Source organism: Armigeres subalbatus, chromosome 2 (assembly GCF_024139115.2).
Source record: "Armigeres subalbatus isolate Guangzhou_Male chromosome 2, GZ_Asu_2, whole genome shotgun sequence".
NCBI lineage: Eukaryota > Metazoa > Arthropoda > Insecta > Diptera > Culicidae > Armigeres > Armigeres subalbatus.
In genome coordinates this window covers 323,138,022-323,158,180 of record NC_085140.1, presented here as the reverse complement: position 1 = coordinate 323,158,180, position 20,159 = coordinate 323,138,022, and the positions used below count along the sequence as shown (strand labels likewise).

The window sequence follows — 20,159 nt, the reverse complement described above, 5'->3', positions numbered from 1 at the left end:
GTTTACTTTTGCATTTCGCGTCAAGCAGAGCTTTTGTGTGAACATTGGTGTGAAGTTCTCAATTCGAGCCAAAATGTGCAGCGCAGCTGGGAGACAAACCAAAGTATTGCACTCTAAGTTGCGCCTACTCAAAATTGCGTCGTAGCCGACTCATTGTCGTTAAAAATGAGACAACCTTGAAATTTATAAAATAAAACCTCGAAAAGAATTATCCTCATTAAAATGATTGCATCCAAATTAACCCTTAAAATGCCCCCCTTAACCCTTAAAACGACATTCATCTCGTTCAAAATGTTCGTTCTCAGTAAAGCGTTGACCAAATTTCATGATCCCGGGCTTTTCTCAAAAGAGATTAGTAGAGCTTTCTTTTGATATCTTTGAACTGGGTAGGATTACTTCCCATTACCTTTCGCTTCCAATGGTAGAATTCAAGATCCTAACTCACGAATATTATGGATGAACCTGGATGAACTAGAATGTCCCAAAATAGTATCTTCAACAATTAAAATTGATTACATACTGCCTGGCACAATTTGGTTTGTTTCGTGTTTAAGAAATATGACCATATCTCTTAGATCAGGGTATATGGCTTTCAATATCGGTAATTACAGTAATCAAATACCTTGGAAACTTCCAAAATCACTTCTACTTCATTTATGACGCCAGAACTTTATTGATTTTGATTACTGAAGAAGTTTGGCCATAATAGAACAAAAAATTAGGGGAGAGGTCTAGCGGTCAAAGAAAGCTCTACTAATCCCCTTTGAAAAAAAATCCGGGGTCATGCAATTCGGTCAACGCTTAACTGAGAACAAGCACTTTGAAGGAGGTGACTGTCGGCCCACCTGTTTAATAGGTAAACTTTTAGTATTATCCCATTTGATTACACCACTTGATTGTAACTTTACAGATATTTTTTTCGACCTCAACCAAGGCCATTTTCAATGCCTCATACTTGACATGATTTAGTCGACACATTATGAATGAAAAAATGATGGTGGCTATTCTTAACTTTCACGAAATCCTCAATTCATTCAAATATCTTTTACTAAATTTTTAGGTTGTCCCATTTTTAACGAATATGAGTCGGATTCAACTAGTCAGGCTAAGCGTATTTGCTATTCTTTTACAAAAAATAAAATAAAATGTATGAAATCTACATACCCAAATTAGTGTACTTCAGTAAATCCAAAAAGCAATCTTCAAACCCGATTCGCAATACAAATGTTGTTTCAAATAAAATGTTTGAACTAAACTTTAATAAAACGATTATTATTTCTTTGTATTGGCAGTAATTCTAGACTAGTATTTCTAGTTTCATATACATTAAGGAAAGGGCAATTATCAATAAACAAGTTTATTATCAAAAATTAAACCATCCATAATACATAAAGGATAACTGCATTAACAGAAATCAAGTCGTGGCCTTACAGTCCATTAAGTATATGAAAATTTGCATTTGCTTGATAGTCTATCAATTGTCCGTGGTACATCACATCTGTTGGTTACGCTTCTGAAGGGCCGTTGAAGACGCGCGGGACATTCGCCCAACACCGGTCCCGCTACGGGATGGGGCGTACTCTCTGATCATGTCGTTCTCCACCGTGATCAAATAGTCCGGACAGTCTTTGATGTGGGCGGTCATTTCGCCCTTGTCCACCAGATGCATCGCATTGAAAGGGCACGGTTCCAGCTGTTTGCCGACGTATTGTTTCTTGCACTTGATTATGTGATACGGCAGCCGATACCGGATGATGCGGTGTTCTTTGTTGTATGGGCATGTCACCAATTCCTCGTCCATGTTTAGTAGAGTTTCGTTCGGTATCGACTGTTATAAACTGTGAAATGAGAAATTGGAATACATTTCATTGACATGACTTGTGGATTGTTAAATTAACAAAACACTCAAGAAGATTTAGGCACGCAGGAGAATTTAAAAATCCGATACTTCTCGCTCATTTTGTGTTGGGACCACTTTTTTCCACAACTGTGTAAAACAAGTTGCAATGCATCATCATCAGAAACAGTGCCCCGCATTTGGAGCTTTTAATAACGAATTTTTCATGGGGTATCATAGTATTGATAGTTTATCCATGGTACTTGCCACACAAGATACATACTCATGCAAGGGTGGGCGTAGAAAAAGCTTTCAATTAATAATTGAGGAAATGCTAATAGTTGAAAGATTGGCCAAGTTCCAGTTGGAATGTAGAGCCACAGAAGAAGAAGAACCCCATAGCCAAATATTGAATACATATGATGCACTTTTTTTTCGTTCAAGTGAGTTGAACGAAGGTGTTTAGACGTTTCATAGACATTCAACTCAAACGATATGCTATCAGAAATCAAGAATTAAAGGGGTCCCTTGATTCCATAGAACATTCAGCCCATGCAGCCACCATGGTCTTGCTTTCTAGCCGCGCATCTAACCGATCGGCTAAGGAAGGCCCCGAGAATACCTATTAAACAAATTATAACAAAAGCATGGGGATTGCTACTACCAGCCATGCGCTACTTGAGAGAGGAAGGAAATATAAATGTGTCCTGTCTCGTAAGTACGTATCACAGAGTTGACCAATGGGGAAGGTATTCGTTAGGTCAGGCTCAGGATTTGCCTGTATAGAAGGACAATGTAATAATGTTAGATTTTGCCCCGTAACAACTTGATACTCTATCAAGTGATAAAGCTTGAATCTGAACAAGCTGTGAGATACCCTTTGTCAAGTGATAAAGCTTGTAATCTCAATAGGCTAATAACACGAATGCAAAATAAGTAACTTGATTTACAATTTATACATTGTGGAAGTACTTAATAGACACCAATAAACAAGTTGCGGAGCGGCAATTTTCAAGGAATTATAGAGCTCATATCGAGAACATCAAGGACAACACTAAGGGTCTGTCTCAATTGGATAATTAAACTGAAATTAAACTTAAAAGTGACAGTTCAATAATAAGGCATTTTATAAGACGTTTCGCGGTGGCCCGACTATTTACTTCTAATGTTTTGTTTTGGTATGATTCTGCGTGAACATTCCGTTAGGTCCGAACACAAAATAATGTTTGTAACGTTTTACTTTTCATTCGTGTTTTCGTCAGCATTTCATGCTTAGAATGCAATGGTATGAATAATTCAATGACATGTTTTAAGAATCATATGAAAAACTTTGTTCTATAGCCCTGGTAGACGAAAAGTAAAATAGGCAGAATTGATGATGGGACCCATCGGAATGTTCAGCGCGAAATTACCAAACAAACGGGCTCCCACTGATTGTCAAAGTAGATAAACACGAGAAAAACAGCTGTTTCGATCTGTCTCATAAAATGCCTTATTATCAAATAACCCTGCTCGCAGAGCAAGATTACTTTTGACAGATATCGAATCATTTTCCATCGATGTCCTATTGGAATTGCTGGGTAGCACCAGCCATTCTTATAACGGGGTGATTTTTTAATTTTCGAACTGTCACTTTTAAGTTTAATTCTCCAAATGAGACAGACCCTAAGGCTTTGGTCCGATTCGTGAATTAAAATCGAATTAAACTTAAAAATGACAGTTCGAAAATTTTCAAATAACCCTGCTTGCAGAGCAAGATTACTTTTGACAGATATTGAATCATTTTTGATAGATGTTTTGTTGGTCTTGCTGGGTAGCACCAGCCATTCTTATGAGCGGGGGATTTCATAATTTCCGAACTGTCACTTTTGAGTTTAATTTTATTTTAATTCGCGAATCGGACCAAAGCCTAATGCTACGTTTTGACAGGGCAAGTGAATTGAACAACTCAGTTGAATTCAATTGACTTGCCAAAAGTTGAACATGTTCAACTTTCTTTTCGTTCAAGTGAATTGAATTAAGGTGTTTACACGTTCAGTTCGCGTTCGATTCAAACGACTTGCTCAATTCACTTGCCTTGTCTAAACGTAGCATAAGACCATTTGAAAAGTTTCTCAAGATTCCCACATGGCGACCACCTACCTGGTAAATATATAGCGCGGCAATTTATTCCGGTGTTTTGGTATATTTTCTTTGAGCAATGTTGAATCACTTTGAACTCTTTTCAACTTTAGGCTTAAAATGCGAAAACCACATTAAAATTTTGAAAAACAAAATGCTACAGAACGCGCAGCTCGTCACAAGCGTTGTTTTTATTCACACTCCGAGACATTCAATTCAAAACAATGCGATGTGAAAAACGAAGCATGTTCGAAAGAAGTTGAAAACAGGCCAGAAGGATGGAAGAGAAACAAAAAAAAATTGGCTCATTATAGACCAGTGCATGATGACGTAGGTTGACAGTTCACAGAGCTTTTTCACCGGGACTTAGCCTCTGGCGAAGCTTCCGATAAAAATGTTTCGTCATTTTATTCGCATGTAGATGTCCTTTGTGATTGATTTCATGCTGAATGCAAAGAATATCATTGAAATATTCGGATCGCAGCAATTTTAAACTAAAAATATGAATTTTAATTTTCTCCTCATTGATTTTTCTTCTAACACCTTGTAAACAAGCTCTGTGAACTGTCAAATAAGTGAGGTTAGATCAAGATCTTGCATTGGTCTATTGGCTTCACAGTAAAATCGTACACGGAAATAAAAAAGTGAAATATTTCAGCATATTTTTATAATAGGCCTTTTCACTGCCGAAGACTGAACTCAAGACAAAATTATCAAAACGACTTATCTGCTTTTGTAAACAAAGATTCAAACGACGATTTGACGAATCTGATAGCTCTCCCATGCAAATCAACACCATCAACAGGTAGCGGAATCCTTCGCCAGCCTATTGATAGTGTTGGTTTGCGTGGCAGAGCTATCAGATTCGTCTAATCGTCGTTTGAATCTTTGTTTACAAAAGCAGATATGTCGTTTTGAAAATATTGTCTTGAACTTATGTTTACAACCGCTGAACCTAATACTTCCATCTTACCAACAATCATTTGTTTGCTTTGCACGATAGGTAGACGGTTTGACAGTTCAATAGGTAGGTTTGGCTTCACTCTTTGCGCAACTCTATATATAATAGACTTTGCGCTGAACAGGCCCGCAAACAAGAAGCTGTCACTTTCATAGAAGAACTGTCAATTGGCGATAAAATCAGCGAAAAGGCCCATTGACATTTCCTCACCATAAAATTCTAAAGAAAATACGAATAAAAAGTAAAACGTTACAATCATCCGAACGCAGTTCGGTCCTAACGGAATGTTCACGGAGAATCATACCAAAACATAACATTAAATCGAGCATTAAATGTAAATAATCGGGACGCCGCAAAACGTCTCATAAAATACCTTATTAACAGAATGTAATTAAGAGTGGCGACATGTGCCGCATTTGACAGGTCTCCTGCTCGTTTGGAACACGATTTTGTATGGGAATGACAGATGAATTTTGTTCCAATTCTGACAGTGTCGCCACTCTTAATTACATAAACTCTGCTTATTAACAGTTCTTCTATGTAAGTGACAGCTTCGGGTTTGCGGGCCTGTTCAGCGGTTGTAAACAAGTGCAGTCTCGGCAGTGTCACATGAAAAGGCCTATTGTCTCAGTTGATTCTTTGGCTTATTTAAGGTCAACTTTTCCAAAGAACCCATATTTTTTGAAACCTCTAACTATTTATAAAATCGAAAACAAAAATCTAAAAAGATCAATCGATTGAGCGAATAACAATTTTTGACGGGAAAGGTCAATTGACCTTTAAAATCGAAAACAAAAATCGATTGTGATTACACGAGCTAAAAACTCCATATGAAAAATGAAAACATTGTTGGGCAGAGGTGGACACAGCGCAACGGGTAAACACAAACGGAACCGGCCGCGGGAGAAAGTAAAAACACAACACGGGAACTTTCACGGGAACAACGAAATAAAAGTCGACTACACAGTACGAGTCATGGTGGCATAATAAGAATATATGTTTATTTACATTTCTCTATAGTTGTCTTGTCATCTCAAAAACACACACATTCACACTTAGTACCCATGTGGTCAATCTGCGAACCAACAACTTTTGGGTACAATGTTGCCAGACCGCCAGTTTGTACGAGGAACAAACATTGTTTATCCCAACACTCCTTCTCAATGGTTGGCCTCGTATTCACCTTTCTCCACCAGAATTATTCTCCTCCTTCTTCGTTATGCATTTGTCGTCACTGCTCACCATTATTCATCATTGCTGCAAGAGCTCTTTTCTTCACCATCCTCTGCAACTTAGGCCAACTTCAGCTTGTAACAACACTCGTATTTTTCTCCTGTCACAACTCCTTTGCCGGTCGCATCACGAATCATACAGCTGTTCTTCTTGAAGTTCACTGTGAAGCCCTTGGACGTCAGTCTGTCCACAGAAATCAGTCCACTTGTCAGCGTCGGGACGTATAGCACATTACTAAGCTTCACTTGGATCACATTGCCGTTTTCATCAAAACACTGAATGGAGCCTTCACCACATCCCGCAGTGGCAGCAATCTTCCCGTTGGCCAAAATCACATCGGGACCATCCACGCTCTTCAGTGACTTGAAAAAGTTTTTATCACTAGTCATGTGATAACTGGCACCACTGTCCACAAACCACGACTCTTGTTGTTGTCTACATCCATGGGGGCAGCAGGGACTTTGTCCAAGGGCTTGACGACCCCTCCCCATGGCCACTGCGAGTTAGACCAGGACCATCGTCCCTAACCCCTAATCCCAAGGCGTCAAGCGACCCGTGCCGAGGGGATGCATGGCCAGGGGGTGAAATAATAAGCTAGGCCTTTAACGGAGCCTGTGGGGTACCTGGGCACCCTCCACAGTAATTGTCCCTTACCGCGTTATGCTGGGCTCTGGCGTGGTGGACCTCTTTTCCCGAGCAACTCGTGGGACCAAAATGGAAAACCAAGTCAATTCTTCAATTAGTGGTAGTAGTGTAGGCGACAACCCCTTCGCAAGAGGTGGGTTGTTCAGGTCTCCGCCTAGGAGGCCAGAGGCAATAGTCGGCAGCTCAGTGCGCAGCGCCAGCGTGGGTCACTCAACCTTCCTCTCGGCTATAAAAACGCCGGAAGGGGTTATTGACGGCCCATGGCTTGTGAAGGCGATGAACCGCAAACGCGATGGGCTTTCGGCCTTCGAGGTGGCGACGGAACAGCTGGACGCCATCATCGACTTTGCGTCATCGAAGCATAATATCAGCAAGGACCTCAATAGGAGCTTGCAGAAACTTCGAAAGTCGATGTTGGACGCCAAGCTGGAGAGAGCGGTCGGGACAGCCAAGTGTAAACCCGTGAAATCCGTGGAGTCGAGGTCTACCCAGACTGAGGCCCAAGGATTCGCGGACTCGGGCAAGGTCGAGTCGACCGAAGGCGTGCCAGCTAAGACGGTGGTGCCAAAGTCTACCCAGACTGAGGCTCAAGTATTTGCGGGTACGTCGGGGTGACTACTCCAACGGAGCAGACACAAAACGGGGAGACAGTCTCCAGGGGATGAGCTCCTGGGGCCGCTCCAAAACGCGGAGGGTTACTACCCCGAACAAGGGTAGTGGGGCTGGGAAGCTGAACCCCGGTCAGGTACCTCCAAAACCGGGGGAGGGAGGACCTGGAAAGGTCCGTCCACTCAGGCAAGACGGTGGTATGGGGTTACGGCAGGCTGAAAGTTCTCAGCCGCACCAGACCAGGGAAATAGAGGGGAATGACGCCTCCTGGACCCTGGTCAAGAACAAGAGGAAACCGAAGACGTCAAGGGCCGAAAAGAAGGCCCAGGCGAATGAGAGTAGCAAGAAGTCTAGGGTAGGCGCTAATCGCTCCAGGGGCGATGCCCTACACTGACAAAAATCCAATCATATCCATTATGTGTGGCACACATAAATTTTGACTATAGCATTTCCCACATAACGGCTATGTGAATTTGCATAGCGTATATGTGGAAACACACATAACCGGTATTAACTAATAACCTTTATGTGGGTTCTCTTATAGCGGGTGGTTATTAACGCACACATAAAATTTATTTGTAAATTTCTTTAGATTTTGCCAATAAAAATGTGTGGATTTTTATTAGTGTAGTCATCACGGCGGACGAGGCTAAGTACTCGGATGTTTTGAAGGCGATGAGGAGTGACGTCAAGCTCGGTGAACTCGGCGCCGACGTACGTCGAATAAGACGTACCCGGATGGGCGAGATGATACTCGAGCTGAAGCGGGGCGTCTCGCAAAAGGACGCCGCCTACAAGAAGTTGGCGGAGGAGGTCCTAGGCGAGACGGTCAAGGTGAGGGCACTCACGACGGAGGTGAATCTAAGGGTTAAAGACCTGGACGAGATCACTGAAGTCGAAGAGCTCGTCACGGCACTGCGGCGACAGTGTGAAGTGGAGACGCCCACCGCAGCCGTTCGGCTACGGAAAGGTCCGGCAGGGACGCAGGTAGCATTGGTTCGGCTATCTGCAGCGGACGCCTCCAAGGTAGTCAAGTTAGGGAGCGTCAAGGTGGGATGGTCGGTATGCCCTGTGCGCATATACGAGCAACCCGAAGTTTGCTTCAAGTGCCTGGAACCGGGGCACAAGCAATGGGACTACAAAGGCCCTGACAGAAGCAATCTCTGCCGACGCTGCGGATTGGAGGGACATAAGGCACAATGCTGCACGAACCCTCCCAATTGTTTGATTTGTTCCAGCAAAGCTTTGGACAGCAAGCACCCCATGGGGGGCTCGATGTGCCCGGCGTTTAAGCGTGCTGCAAAGTCAAAGTGCAGGTAAAGCAGCTGGCTTGCTCGGCTTCGCCCGAGTGTTTGGTGTGCGCAGGTTTAGAGGAAACGGCGTAACACGTGTTGTTAGTGTGCTCATGTTTTCGCGCAATGCGTGACCACATGCTTGCCACATGTGGTCTGGACACTACCCCGAACAACCTAGTTCGGAGGATGTGTAAAGACGAAGTTGGCTGGAACGCCGTTTTATCGGCTATCGCCCAAATCGTCTCGGAGCTACACAGAAGGTGGCGCGTGGACTCAAGGATGGCTAGTTCAGGCGCAAATAAGAGGTGGTCCAAGGGATCGGAGTCGGCTTCATGGGTCATACCGGTGGTCATGCTCTGTGGTCGAACTCGATCCTTTTATCGAACAAGTGGCCGCGCGAAGAACAACATGGTATCGTCGCTTTCGCGGCGTCGGTCAACCGGGCGGGTTCCGAGCCCGAGGACGGAAAGGGGTCCTCGTCAAGGCTGGGGCAGGCGTAGGCCTCGCGTCGGCAAGTCCCTCTGTGTGCTGGCGAATAGGCCCTATCGCAGAAAGGTCAATTTGGGGTGCACGCGGCATCATCATTCTTGATACCAGTCGTGCCCACCTTCCGAGGACATAGGGCGTGGTAAGGCCACCTGGAAAGCCGGCAATGCGCTGGCACGATACCATGGTGTTCTTCTAAAAAAGCGAGTCACGATGTTCGATGCTGCAAGGACACGCAGCTAACCTCGAGGGTGCGTCATGCACTGGCCCCCCTTTGAAGCATTACTTTCTGGTTGTACCGAAGTGACGATGGGCTTGGCGGCAATGGAAACGGTTTAGCTAGTCGGGGATGCAGTCCTGCCTCCTCATTGGAGGTGGCCCCTAACCCAGCACTTCCTGGTCAACCCAGGATGTCTGTTGAGCAGATTCCCCCTCCATTGTTTAGGAAGAAAAAAAAAAAAAAACATCCAGCCATAAAACACACACCGGCACCATTGTTGTTGTTGTTCACTAGCTTGGCATTTTGCTTCTCACTCAATCTGTTTTCCGGCTTATTATCGTCTTCTTCTCCTTCTTTCTTCTTCGCCAAATACTGCCGGCAGTTTCGAATATAATGCCCCGGCTTTCCACAAAAGAAGCACACTCGCTCCGACGTTGCACTGTTACACTTTTCATCGCTATCGTTTCACTATTGTCCACCGTTGATTCACTAGCTCGTTCTTTTCTCCTCTCGAATTCGTCGAGGAGCTTCGACTTCACCAGTTGCATGGTGATGTCGGCATCGGCACGACTTTCCAAAGCCGTCACTAGCCCACTGTAGGAATCCGGCAAGCTCCGGAGAATCATTGCGATTCGAAGGGTTTCTTGTAACTCCAAACCCGCGTTCGTTAATCGATCGAACAGATCGTCCAACACCATGAGATGATTCTCGAGATCACTTCCTTCTTGTAGATTCAGTCCGCAAAGCTTCTTCAACAGAGACACTCGCGAGGTAACCGTGTTCTTCTCGTGGTATTCTCGCAAGTTGTCCCAGAACTTTTTCGCACTGTTCGCGTTTTTCACTAAACCGAACTGATTGTCATCAATGAACAATCCGATAGTGGCACGAGCTCTCTTGTCGTCTCGCGTCCACTGTTTCGACACCGTTTCTGGTTTTTCGTCTTCGATGACGTACCACAATTCTTCTCGCGTTAACATCATTTCCATTCGAAATTTCCATATTTGCCAGTTTTGATTGTTCAATCTGGCAAATGAAATCTTATTCACGTCCGCCATTTCGTTTTACGGCACGGAACACTAGTCTTTTACACTCGAACGAACACGCAATTTCTCACAACTTTTTCTCCTCTATCCGGAACTTCCCTGGGCACCATAACCTGTTGGGCAGAGGTGGACACAGCGCAACGGGTAAACACAAACGGAACCGGCCGCGGGAGAAAGTAAAAACACAACACGGGAACTTTCACGGGAAAAACGAAATAAAACAACTACGCGGTACGAGTCATGGTGGCATAATAAAAAAATATATGTTTATTTACATCTATTTAGTTGTCTTGTCATCTCAAAAACACACACACATTCACACTTAGTACTCATGTGGTCAATCTGCGAACCGACAACTTTTGAGTACAATGTTGCCAGACCGCCAGTTTGTACGAAGAACAAACATTGTTTATCCCAACAAACATTGCCCTCACGAACCTTCACTCGTCATTTGAACACGGGTAAAAAAATTGTCATATGACGTCATGATGCGATGGTTCATTAAAACAAAAGATATTTTAGTTAAGGTTGGTATCGTGTTCAAAAGAAATTTCTTTTTCTATCTCAATCACATGTTAAATTCCGTTCACTGAATCGGAAAAGTAAAGAATCGAAACAAAATTCTTACAGCAGTATCCACATGAAAAGAATAAAAAACAAAATTGGCATTTGTAAGGTTCCCACGCAAAGTAATGGGAGCTGTCACTTTACTTTCGGAAAAATATTCTGCTCGATTATTCCGTAACACTTCCTCTCAAACCGTCGTTCGGAGCGGACTACAAAAGCGAAACACGAGCCAAAAGTCAAGTGTAGTGAAGCGTCTATATAAACCGCGTCGGCGAAACAAAAAAAAATTTCTTAACCTCTAATTCTTTATAGTTTTTTCATCTCGTTTAATTAATCATTTTCCTAAAAATTTAAATTGTAAATAGTTAGATAGAGTAAAATTTCAGTCAATAAGTGTTAGTTTATAAGTTGTAAGGCTGTGAACCATTCCACCGATTCGTTTAACTTTTAGTTGAAATTTGACACTACGATGGTTATTTTCCCATCGTGGTTAAAATTTTACTCCGAAGCCGACCCATTTGAGTTCTGACAGATTGATAGTTATTCGGAACGAAATGGATTTGGCGCCAATTTCCTCGCCAACAAAGTTTAACTTTCGAACTATCAAATCTAACCATGCTCCGGAGCAGGGTTATTTTTAACCACGGCGAAATAACCATCGAACTGTCAAATTTTAACTAAAAGTTAAACGAATCGGTGAAATGGATCACAGCCTAAATAGTAAGAATAGAGAAAAACTCGTTATTTTTTGGAATAAGTTAGGTTAGGTGTTAGGTGACGCTAGTCCCATGCTTGGTTGACCCCAGGCATGGCGGCATCACAGACAGACGATCCAAAGCTACCACCAGACAAAGGTAAGGTATGGATGGAGACCAGTTTACCCCACACAGACGAAGAAGATCTATTCACAGGATTCCCTGAACAACAACAACAAACACAAAAAGAATACGCTCAACGCAAAAGACGCGAAAACAATGAGCAACAAGACAAACAAAGCAAACTACAAAAAACAACAAAAACACAATACAATACAAGATCACAAGACCAAAATCAAGATAAACACACAAATGAACAAACAACAAACACTAACCAAAATAACACAAAAGACAAAAAAAAACAACTATCTGAGAAATGAAAATAAAGAAAAACAAATTAACTGGATCCAAAATAAGCAACATGATGTACTATTCATTGAACCAATTTCAACCAAAGAAGGAGAAAAACTGCTGGAACCTATGGAAGTAGGAAAATTCCTCCATGACATAGGACTTGACCAGTTCATTGAACTCAAACGAGCTGGTCAGTATAGGTACAAACTCATTTACAAAACACCAAAAGACACAGAAAAAATTCTTAACTCGACACAAACCCTCAAGAACAACAACTACAAAGCATTCATTCCAAGAATGTTGCTTGAGACGATAGGAATACTCAAAAACATACCAATCTCACTCACAGAAAAAGACATCTTCCAGAACACAATTTCCGACAAAAAAATCACTCGAATAGAAAGAATAAAAAGACGCAAAGACCCACGAGACCCACAATCGAACCTTATCGACACACGATCCATTAAAATTACGTTTGAAGGACCGGAACTACCGCGAATGATATCTATCTACGGAGTTCACGAGAAACCGGAAATTTACGTTTATCCAGTAAGAATTTGCACTTCATGCTGGAGGTTAGGACACAAAAGCATAGCTTGTAAAAGCAAAAAAACCTGCATAACATGCGGACAATATATCACAGAAGAACACACTCAATGTGAGGAAAACAGCAAAAAAACATGCAGGAACTGTGGTGGAAACCATCTACCCACAAATAGAGACTGCCCGGAACGTGTCAGACTAGAACATATAAATGTAGCTATGACTGTCAATAAAATGACATTTCAGGAAGCAGAACACCTTTATCCAAAACCCACCATAAAAACATCCAACAAATTTGCTCTGTTAGAGTCTACTGCTGAATTCCCTCATTTGGAACAGCCAAGTACGACGAACACCAAGTTCCGACAGGTAAACCTCCCAACAACAACAAAAGTTGACTACAAAACAATAATACAGAATATGAATAAAGACGAAACACAAAAGAAAACTAAGACAAGACCTGAAATACAGAACACATTCCCGACAGTCGAGACGTATCCCGAAAAAGTACAGGTAATTAGTAATAATCCACACAAAGTTACAGAATCGGAGAGACTACAAACAGAACAAGGAAACATGACAAAACAACTACAACATATCTTTGAAAAAATTACCGAAAAAACGACTGATAACAATATTGAATCAGACGTTTTGCTAATTGAAATAGCTTCAATGTTACAAAATTTAATACAAAAGACAAAATCTCACACTAAAAAATGATAATCATTTTTGAGATACATTCAATTCTTTTTTGAATGATTTAAATATATCCCAAATAAACATACATAGTATAAGACCACTAACTAAAAGAGAAACATTAAAAACTTATATTAAAACAAAAAACATACATATATTTCTAATCCAAGAAACTTGGCTAAAGCCAGATGAGAAATATAAATTTCTCAATTACAATTTTATTAAAACCTGCAGACCTGACGGTTACGGGGGCACAGGAATCCTAATACACCCAACACTTATTTATATACGAAGAAATAAACCTTACAGACATAGACTTAGAACTAACAGCAGTTAAAATTAGAAACTTAAAACATCCAATAATATTCAATTCACTTTATATACCTCCCGACACACCACTATATGAAATAAAAGACCCGCTAGAAAAACTATTCACCTACATGACAAACAGCACAATACCAATATTTTTGGGAGGCGATTTTAACGCCCACCACCCAATATGGTACAATGGTTCAGATAAAAAGGATAGAAGAGGTGAGCTGATTAGCGAAATATTCGAAAACAATGACATAGTAATCCTAAACACAGGAGTAGCAACAAGATGGGAAGACCTCAATTGCAACCCATCAGCAGTAGATTTAACGATCACCACACCAAACATTGGGCCACTAGTAAACTGGGAAGTAAGCACAGAAGATCTAGGATCAGACCACAAATTGATAGAATGTAATATCTCTTTATTCAATAAATTTAACAATGAAACACCCAGAACGATCATAAGCAAAACACTAGCTATTGAAAACTTGAATCAGATAGACCCAACATCAATCAACAACACAGACGATCTCAACGAAAAAGTCAATCGAGCACTGAATAAGGCAACTTATACAATATATCCAAACAGTAAGAAACAGATTAAACCATACTGGAACGAAAACATCAAAAGCTCTACGAAATCAAAACAAAAACACATACAATTCAGAAATAATCTGACACTGGAGAATAAACATGAATTCAAAAAGCTGAGAGAAACTTCAAAAATCGTTGAAACAAGAAGTAATAGGTTATAGGAACAAAAATTAGACGATATTAATGAACAAACAAAAGTAAACGAAATGTGGAAAATAGTCCGTTGTGTCAGTGGAAACTTTAGGCAAAAAGAAAACTCTGAAATAATAAACAATAAAGATCTGGCTATTAAATTCATTCAACTAAACTTCAAAGAAGATTTAACAACAAACAATACACTGACACAGACGAATTACGATGTCGAAGAAGAAAACTATGTAGCACCTCTAAACATTGAAAACATGATAAAAACTATAAAAGATAAGAAAGACACATCAGCGGCCGGACAAAATGGACTATCTTACTATTTCCTTAAAAACATTAATTTCAATCTATTAATTAAAATACTCGATTTTACAAATCAAGTATGGCTAGACGAGAAAATACCCGAAGAATGGCTAATAAATCTATACCTGAGCAACAGGAAAATAATCATTCAAACTTGACAAGGAGAAATAACACAAAATACGAATCAAGGACTACCTCAAGGGTGCCCATTATCACCAATACTATTTAATTTATACACTAGATCTTTACACGAAAATACGACAGAAAAAACTATTTTTATTCAATTCGCTGATGATTTCTCTATAACTATTGAGATTCTCACGTCCGAATGTGTGAGTGGCGATAAAAGGAAAACAAACACTCCTAGATGGTGCCACTCAGCAAAATTTGGGTAAAAATGAGTATATTTCCACATATTTTTTGACTCCTTCGCAACCATCGTGATGACTCGATCAATTTTGAGGTTATGAGCAGAAGGAAAACAAACATGTATTTACACATGCCGAATTGCACATCAGTGTGCGAGCGTTAAACGTCACTCATCTCTATTCTAGGTGAATCATTAGAAGAACTAGATCCAAGTAACCATGAAGCTATATATGCATGTAAAAAACACAGCCCTAAAAGTTGACTTAAAGTGGAAAAGGGCAATTATAAGACCGAATTAATGGTTCATTACTTTGGCATGTTGAAATAAAGCACCAGTAATGTATCGCTGCATTCGTACTGCTGATTTAGAGTATCGTTGTCTGACAGTTGATAAATAAATGCAACAACACATCGTTAAAACAGATCTAATGCAATTAGCATTTAGCATGCCGATTTGTGATTGATATATGTGCAATATTGTAAGGGTGAAATCAGGAGTGATTCAGTTTGATTCTAAATTTTCGACCACTATTCTAGTTTGCATCTGGAGCAAAATAGAACAAACTCGCTTGTTTCCCCAGCAGTGTTCTATTCATGTTTTTCAAATTTTCAATTAATTGAAATCATTATGTTACTGCCAAGAAAGGCGCCGGAATTGCAAAGTGGATTGATCCGCAGATAAAATGACGCATCCATACACCAAAACAATTGAAAAATATTTGAATCTCGTGATTCAATCGTGGTTCAAATCTGCAGAAAATAGAACGAAGCGTTATACCAGTTTTATTTTTTTGACAGTTGATTGGTATAAAAACTGAATCTAGAACAGCTGCTGGAAAATTCAATGTTTCAGATTCATATACAAACTGACAGCCCCGAACGATTTGAATCACTGCTGATTTTACTCTAATGCTTGGTGTTACTTGGGGAATTAACATTGAATATAGTTCTTAATAAAATCAAAGACCAATTAGCGTCGCTTAAAATAAATATTGCTTTTTGCTTTGAAACTTTTCGTTTCGTCACTGAAACCATTGACACTTGTCTTCAGCGACTGCTTCCGCGATAGAGCATTTGCACATTTTATTCACTCATACATCTATATTGCTGTCAAAATGTACATTTGACAATTAAATTTTCAGCTAAAAGCTCTATTTTTTGACACCGATGCACTCACACAACCAATCGACATCAGTTGTCAAAAAATCAGGAGTACCAACTTGACCACTATCTCCTTGTCGCCGAGTCTGGCGCTGAGTGCTCGGCGCGGAAAACCAAAGGTGGGAATAAAATTTTGGGGCTTAAAGGCTGCCTCACACCTCGGGAAAATTTTCCTCCGGATTTTGATCCCCGTGCATTTTAAATGGGGCCGGGATTTTGATTTTCCGTGCCCAAATCCCGAAAACATCGCATATGCAAAAATGCATGGGGAAAAAATCCGCGGACCAAATTCCCGAGGTGTAAGGTGGCCTTAAGGTAGGTCTGAAATGCTGTTTTTCACTCCGCCGGTCTCTGGTTGGGGTTGCTAAGACGATCCCCACCGATGTGTATCCAAATGAGTGTCTAGTATAGGAACGAAATGCGTTCATATTTTATTTATGCACTTGTTCTCGCACCGGTTGTTTCTATCAAGGTTGTTGAAGTGCAATCATGCTTCGCACCGGTGGTGAATATCCGGTTGCTATTGAGGCAAACACGGAAATAAATAAAATCAGGAAAAAATTATTATTTATTTTCAAATCTTTCAGAACGCGCTCCAACTTTTGTAATATAAGTATGTGCGTAATGCATTTTGTGATTATCAGATTAGCTAGACACACATCTGCTAGGTGGCGCTAGCTTATATGCAATAATTTAGTGAGGTGGATGATGGAGACTAGTTTAGTTTGGAATTCGTACGCACAGTGGCGCTAGTGTATGAGAAATAACCTGTTAGGTTAAATATTTCTAAATCCGTTAGAGTTAGAAAGTGGCCATCTTCTACAAAGTTATCCGAATTATCTTTTAGGTTGGTTATTATGTAAGATTTAAAAGGGTAGTCAAAACCAGTAGTTTAGTTTGAAACCGCAATACTCGTTGGCGCTCGAGTTGAGTCGAATCGAGTCAAGTACGAGACACTTACTGTAGAAGTCGAAATAAGTATCTGTCAAAGGTACAACCAAGTGGTGGAATTAAATGGAATTTTACGAACTCGTCTTATGTCAAGTAACTTTGTAGAACACGGCAATATTCTGAAAATTCCAGATTTTGAGATATTTAACCTATCAGTTTATTTATTATACACTAGCGCCGCCAAGCGATTGTGTTTAAAACTAAACTTGCTTGCATCATGACGGTTTTCACCGCCCGAACAACTTTGTGGAATATGGCAATATTCTAAAAATTTCAGTTTTCGAAATATCTAACCTAGCAGGTTATTTCTTATACATTAGCGCCACCAAGCGGTTATATCTTAATCTATACCTGCGTTGGTCACAATGGTTTTGACCACCCGAACAACTTTGTAGAAGGTGGCAATATTCTAAAAATTACATATTTTGAGATACCTGACCTATCAGGTTATTTCCAATACACTAGCGCCGCCAAGCGGTTGTATTATTAACTAAACTTGCTTTCGTCATGATGGTTTTAATCGTCCGAACAACTTTGTAGAAGACGGCAATATTCTTAAGATTTCAACTATCGAAATATCTATCCTTTAAGATTATTTCCAAATCACTAGCGCCGCCAAGCGGTTGTATTTCAAATTAAACTTGTTTTCGTCATGATGGTTTTGGCCACCCGACCAACTTTGCAGAAGACGCCAATATTCTAAAAAATCCAGATTTCGAGATATCTAACCTATCAGATTATTTCATATGCACTAGCGCCGCCAAGCAGTTGAAATCCAAACTAAACTGACCTCCATCACAATGGTTTTGATGATGAATAACCGAACAATTTTTCAGAAATCGGCACATTTTTTATTTATGCGTTACTCTATATTTCCGTGTGATGGTTTGGCAACGGTTGGAGCGGGTCGCCAAATTTGCCAACTCGCTATTCACCGAAGGTTGCGTTTACATTTCCCAAACCCGTTTACCAACGACCGGCGGTGCGAGTTCGCGTCATGATAGAGGTTGCTATTTTGGCTTTATTTACGCACTGGTGGGGATCGTCTAAATCAGAGTCTATTATATCAGAGTCTATTATATAGAGTTGCGCAAAGAGGATCTTCTTACTCTTATTCTGAATTAGGCTCTCGCCGACATTTCTCACCAACACAAACGCGGGTTCGTGGTTGCAAACAATCCCATTTGATTTTGCCGTGACAGCTGCTCTCGGTTGCAAACAAACCGAGTAAAAGTGTGAGTGAAACGTACGTGTACGTACACGATCGCTGAAAGCCTAATGATGCTCTTGTTATTATGTTGAAAACTTTCATTTTTGTTCAACCCTTCAAGTGACTTCACGGGAGTGATCACTTCTAAAGCTTTTTAATTCGATAACCAAAGTCACCTACAGAGTGCAAACACGTGAGTTTCTTGTTGCAACTTTATTGAGGGGTGTATTGAAGTTTTTTGAAGCTGTTTCTAGAACAAATCTAATACATTTCAATTCATGAGTTTTAATTCGCCATAATAATCATCAGGCGATAACAATACTTCCGCCTTACCAACAATCATTTGTTTACTTTGCTCGATAGGTAGACGGTTTGACCACAGACAAACAGACATAACACTTGTGAAATCCTCATCGTTCATCGATTTACTGATCAATTTAAATCATCATTAGTTGGCCAATCGATCACTCGTGGCGCGCGCATCGTATTTACCCGAGTTTGACGTTTGCTCACTACCGCCATCTGGTTCGTGGTTTGCCCAACTTAGTGAAAACAACAGATGTCGTTAGGGTGTTTACGACGATGAATTTCATTAGTGAATGTTCAATGTGTTATGTCTGTTTGTTCAGGAGTTTGATGTTCAATTAATAGATGGCTTCACTCTTTGCGTAACTCTATATATAATAGACTCTGTATTATATATAGAGTTACGCAAAGAGTGAAGCCAAATCTACCTATTGAACTGTCAAACCGTCTACCTATCGAGCAAAGTAAACAAATGATTGTTGGTAAGGCGGAAGTATTGTTATCGCCTGATGATTATTATGGCGAATTAAAACTCATGAATTGAAATGTATTAGATTTGTTCTAGAAACAGCTTCAAAACTTCAATACACCCCTCAATAAAGTTGCAACAAGAAACTCACGTGTTTGCACCTGTAGGTGACTTTGGTTATCGAATTAAAGCTTTAGAAGTGATCACTCCCGTGAAGTCACTTGAAGGGTTGAACAAAAATGAAAGTTTTCAACATAATAACAAGAGCATCATTCAGAATAAGAGTAAGAAGATCCTCTTTGCGCAACTCTATATAATAGACTCTGGTCTAAATCACTTCTGATGGGTAAGTTGGGTAAGTTCTGATGAGTAAGGTTAAGGTTATAGTAACGCCAGTAACGCTTTCCTAAAACAGTTTTTTTTGCGTTTTTTCGGTTTTTTCGATTCGCGAATACGAAAGTAATGCCTCTACTCACTCTTATGGCAAAATCTCATTGCTATCTGTCAGACTGTGCGTGAAACATGGCCGCCAATCACCTCTTCTTGTTCCTCCACTGTAAAATCCCATGAGGAAATGTCAGACTGTGCGTGACCAATTTAACTTCGTAGTCGCGAATTGATTGCGTTTGCGTGTTCGGTTAAATTTGGTAATTGAATATATTTTACCAAAGCGCTGATAATGGCCACCAAATTAATTACAGCGTTAATTGAAGGAGAAGAACCAACTGAGGTAAGATTGTATTTTCAGAAATTGCCAAGTTTTTTTTAATTCGCAAATAAATGTTTACTATAGGAACTGTACCGAATGTGGCGAAATGACTACCGTGCTGACACCGAACAAGGCGCATTGAGCATTTTACAACTAGCATTGGATTTAACCGGGTTTTGTTACGAGCTGAAAGATGAGGTCGTGGAGCACACCGCGGATTTGCGAGAATTTGTGCGAACGAAGTTTATCAAATCGGTGAGTAC

At 40.5% G+C, this 20,159-nt stretch overlaps 2 protein-coding genes across 2 annotated transcripts in view; one reads left to right on the top strand and one right to left on the bottom strand.

The window, feature by feature from the left end:
* Positions 1-1,341: 1,341 nt before the first annotated feature.
* On the bottom strand, positions 1,342-4,227 carry LOC134216835 (gametocyte-specific factor 1-like). The gene is made up of 2 exons (XM_062695626.1): positions 3,980-4,227; positions 1,342-1,838 (listed from the first exon to the last, which is right to left on the bottom strand). Exon 2 carries the CDS (start codon positions 1,799-1,801, stop codon positions 1,493-1,495), a length of 309 nt encoding a protein of 102 aa, XP_062551610.1. The 5' UTR covers positions 1,802-1,838; positions 3,980-4,227; the 3' UTR covers positions 1,342-1,492.
* A 15,554-nt stretch (positions 4,228-19,781) lies between these two features.
* The window catches only part of LOC134212686 (uncharacterized), a 28,610-nt gene continuing 28,232 nt past the window's right edge, over positions 19,782-20,159 (top strand). Inside the window, exons 1-2 of the mRNA XM_062690752.1 lie at positions 19,782-19,917; positions 19,981-20,151. Of these exons, the coding sequence (XP_062546736.1) occupies positions 19,867-19,917; positions 19,981-20,151 (222 nt within the window). The 5' untranslated portion in view covers positions 19,782-19,866. The remainder of the gene's footprint in view (positions 19,918-19,980; positions 20,152-20,159) is intronic.

Excerpts from the sequence above, each read along its gene's own strand:
- LOC134216835 (XM_062695626.1), bottom strand. The coding sequence starts at position 1,801 with ATGGACGAGGAATTGGTGACATGCCCATACAACAAAGAACACCGCATC.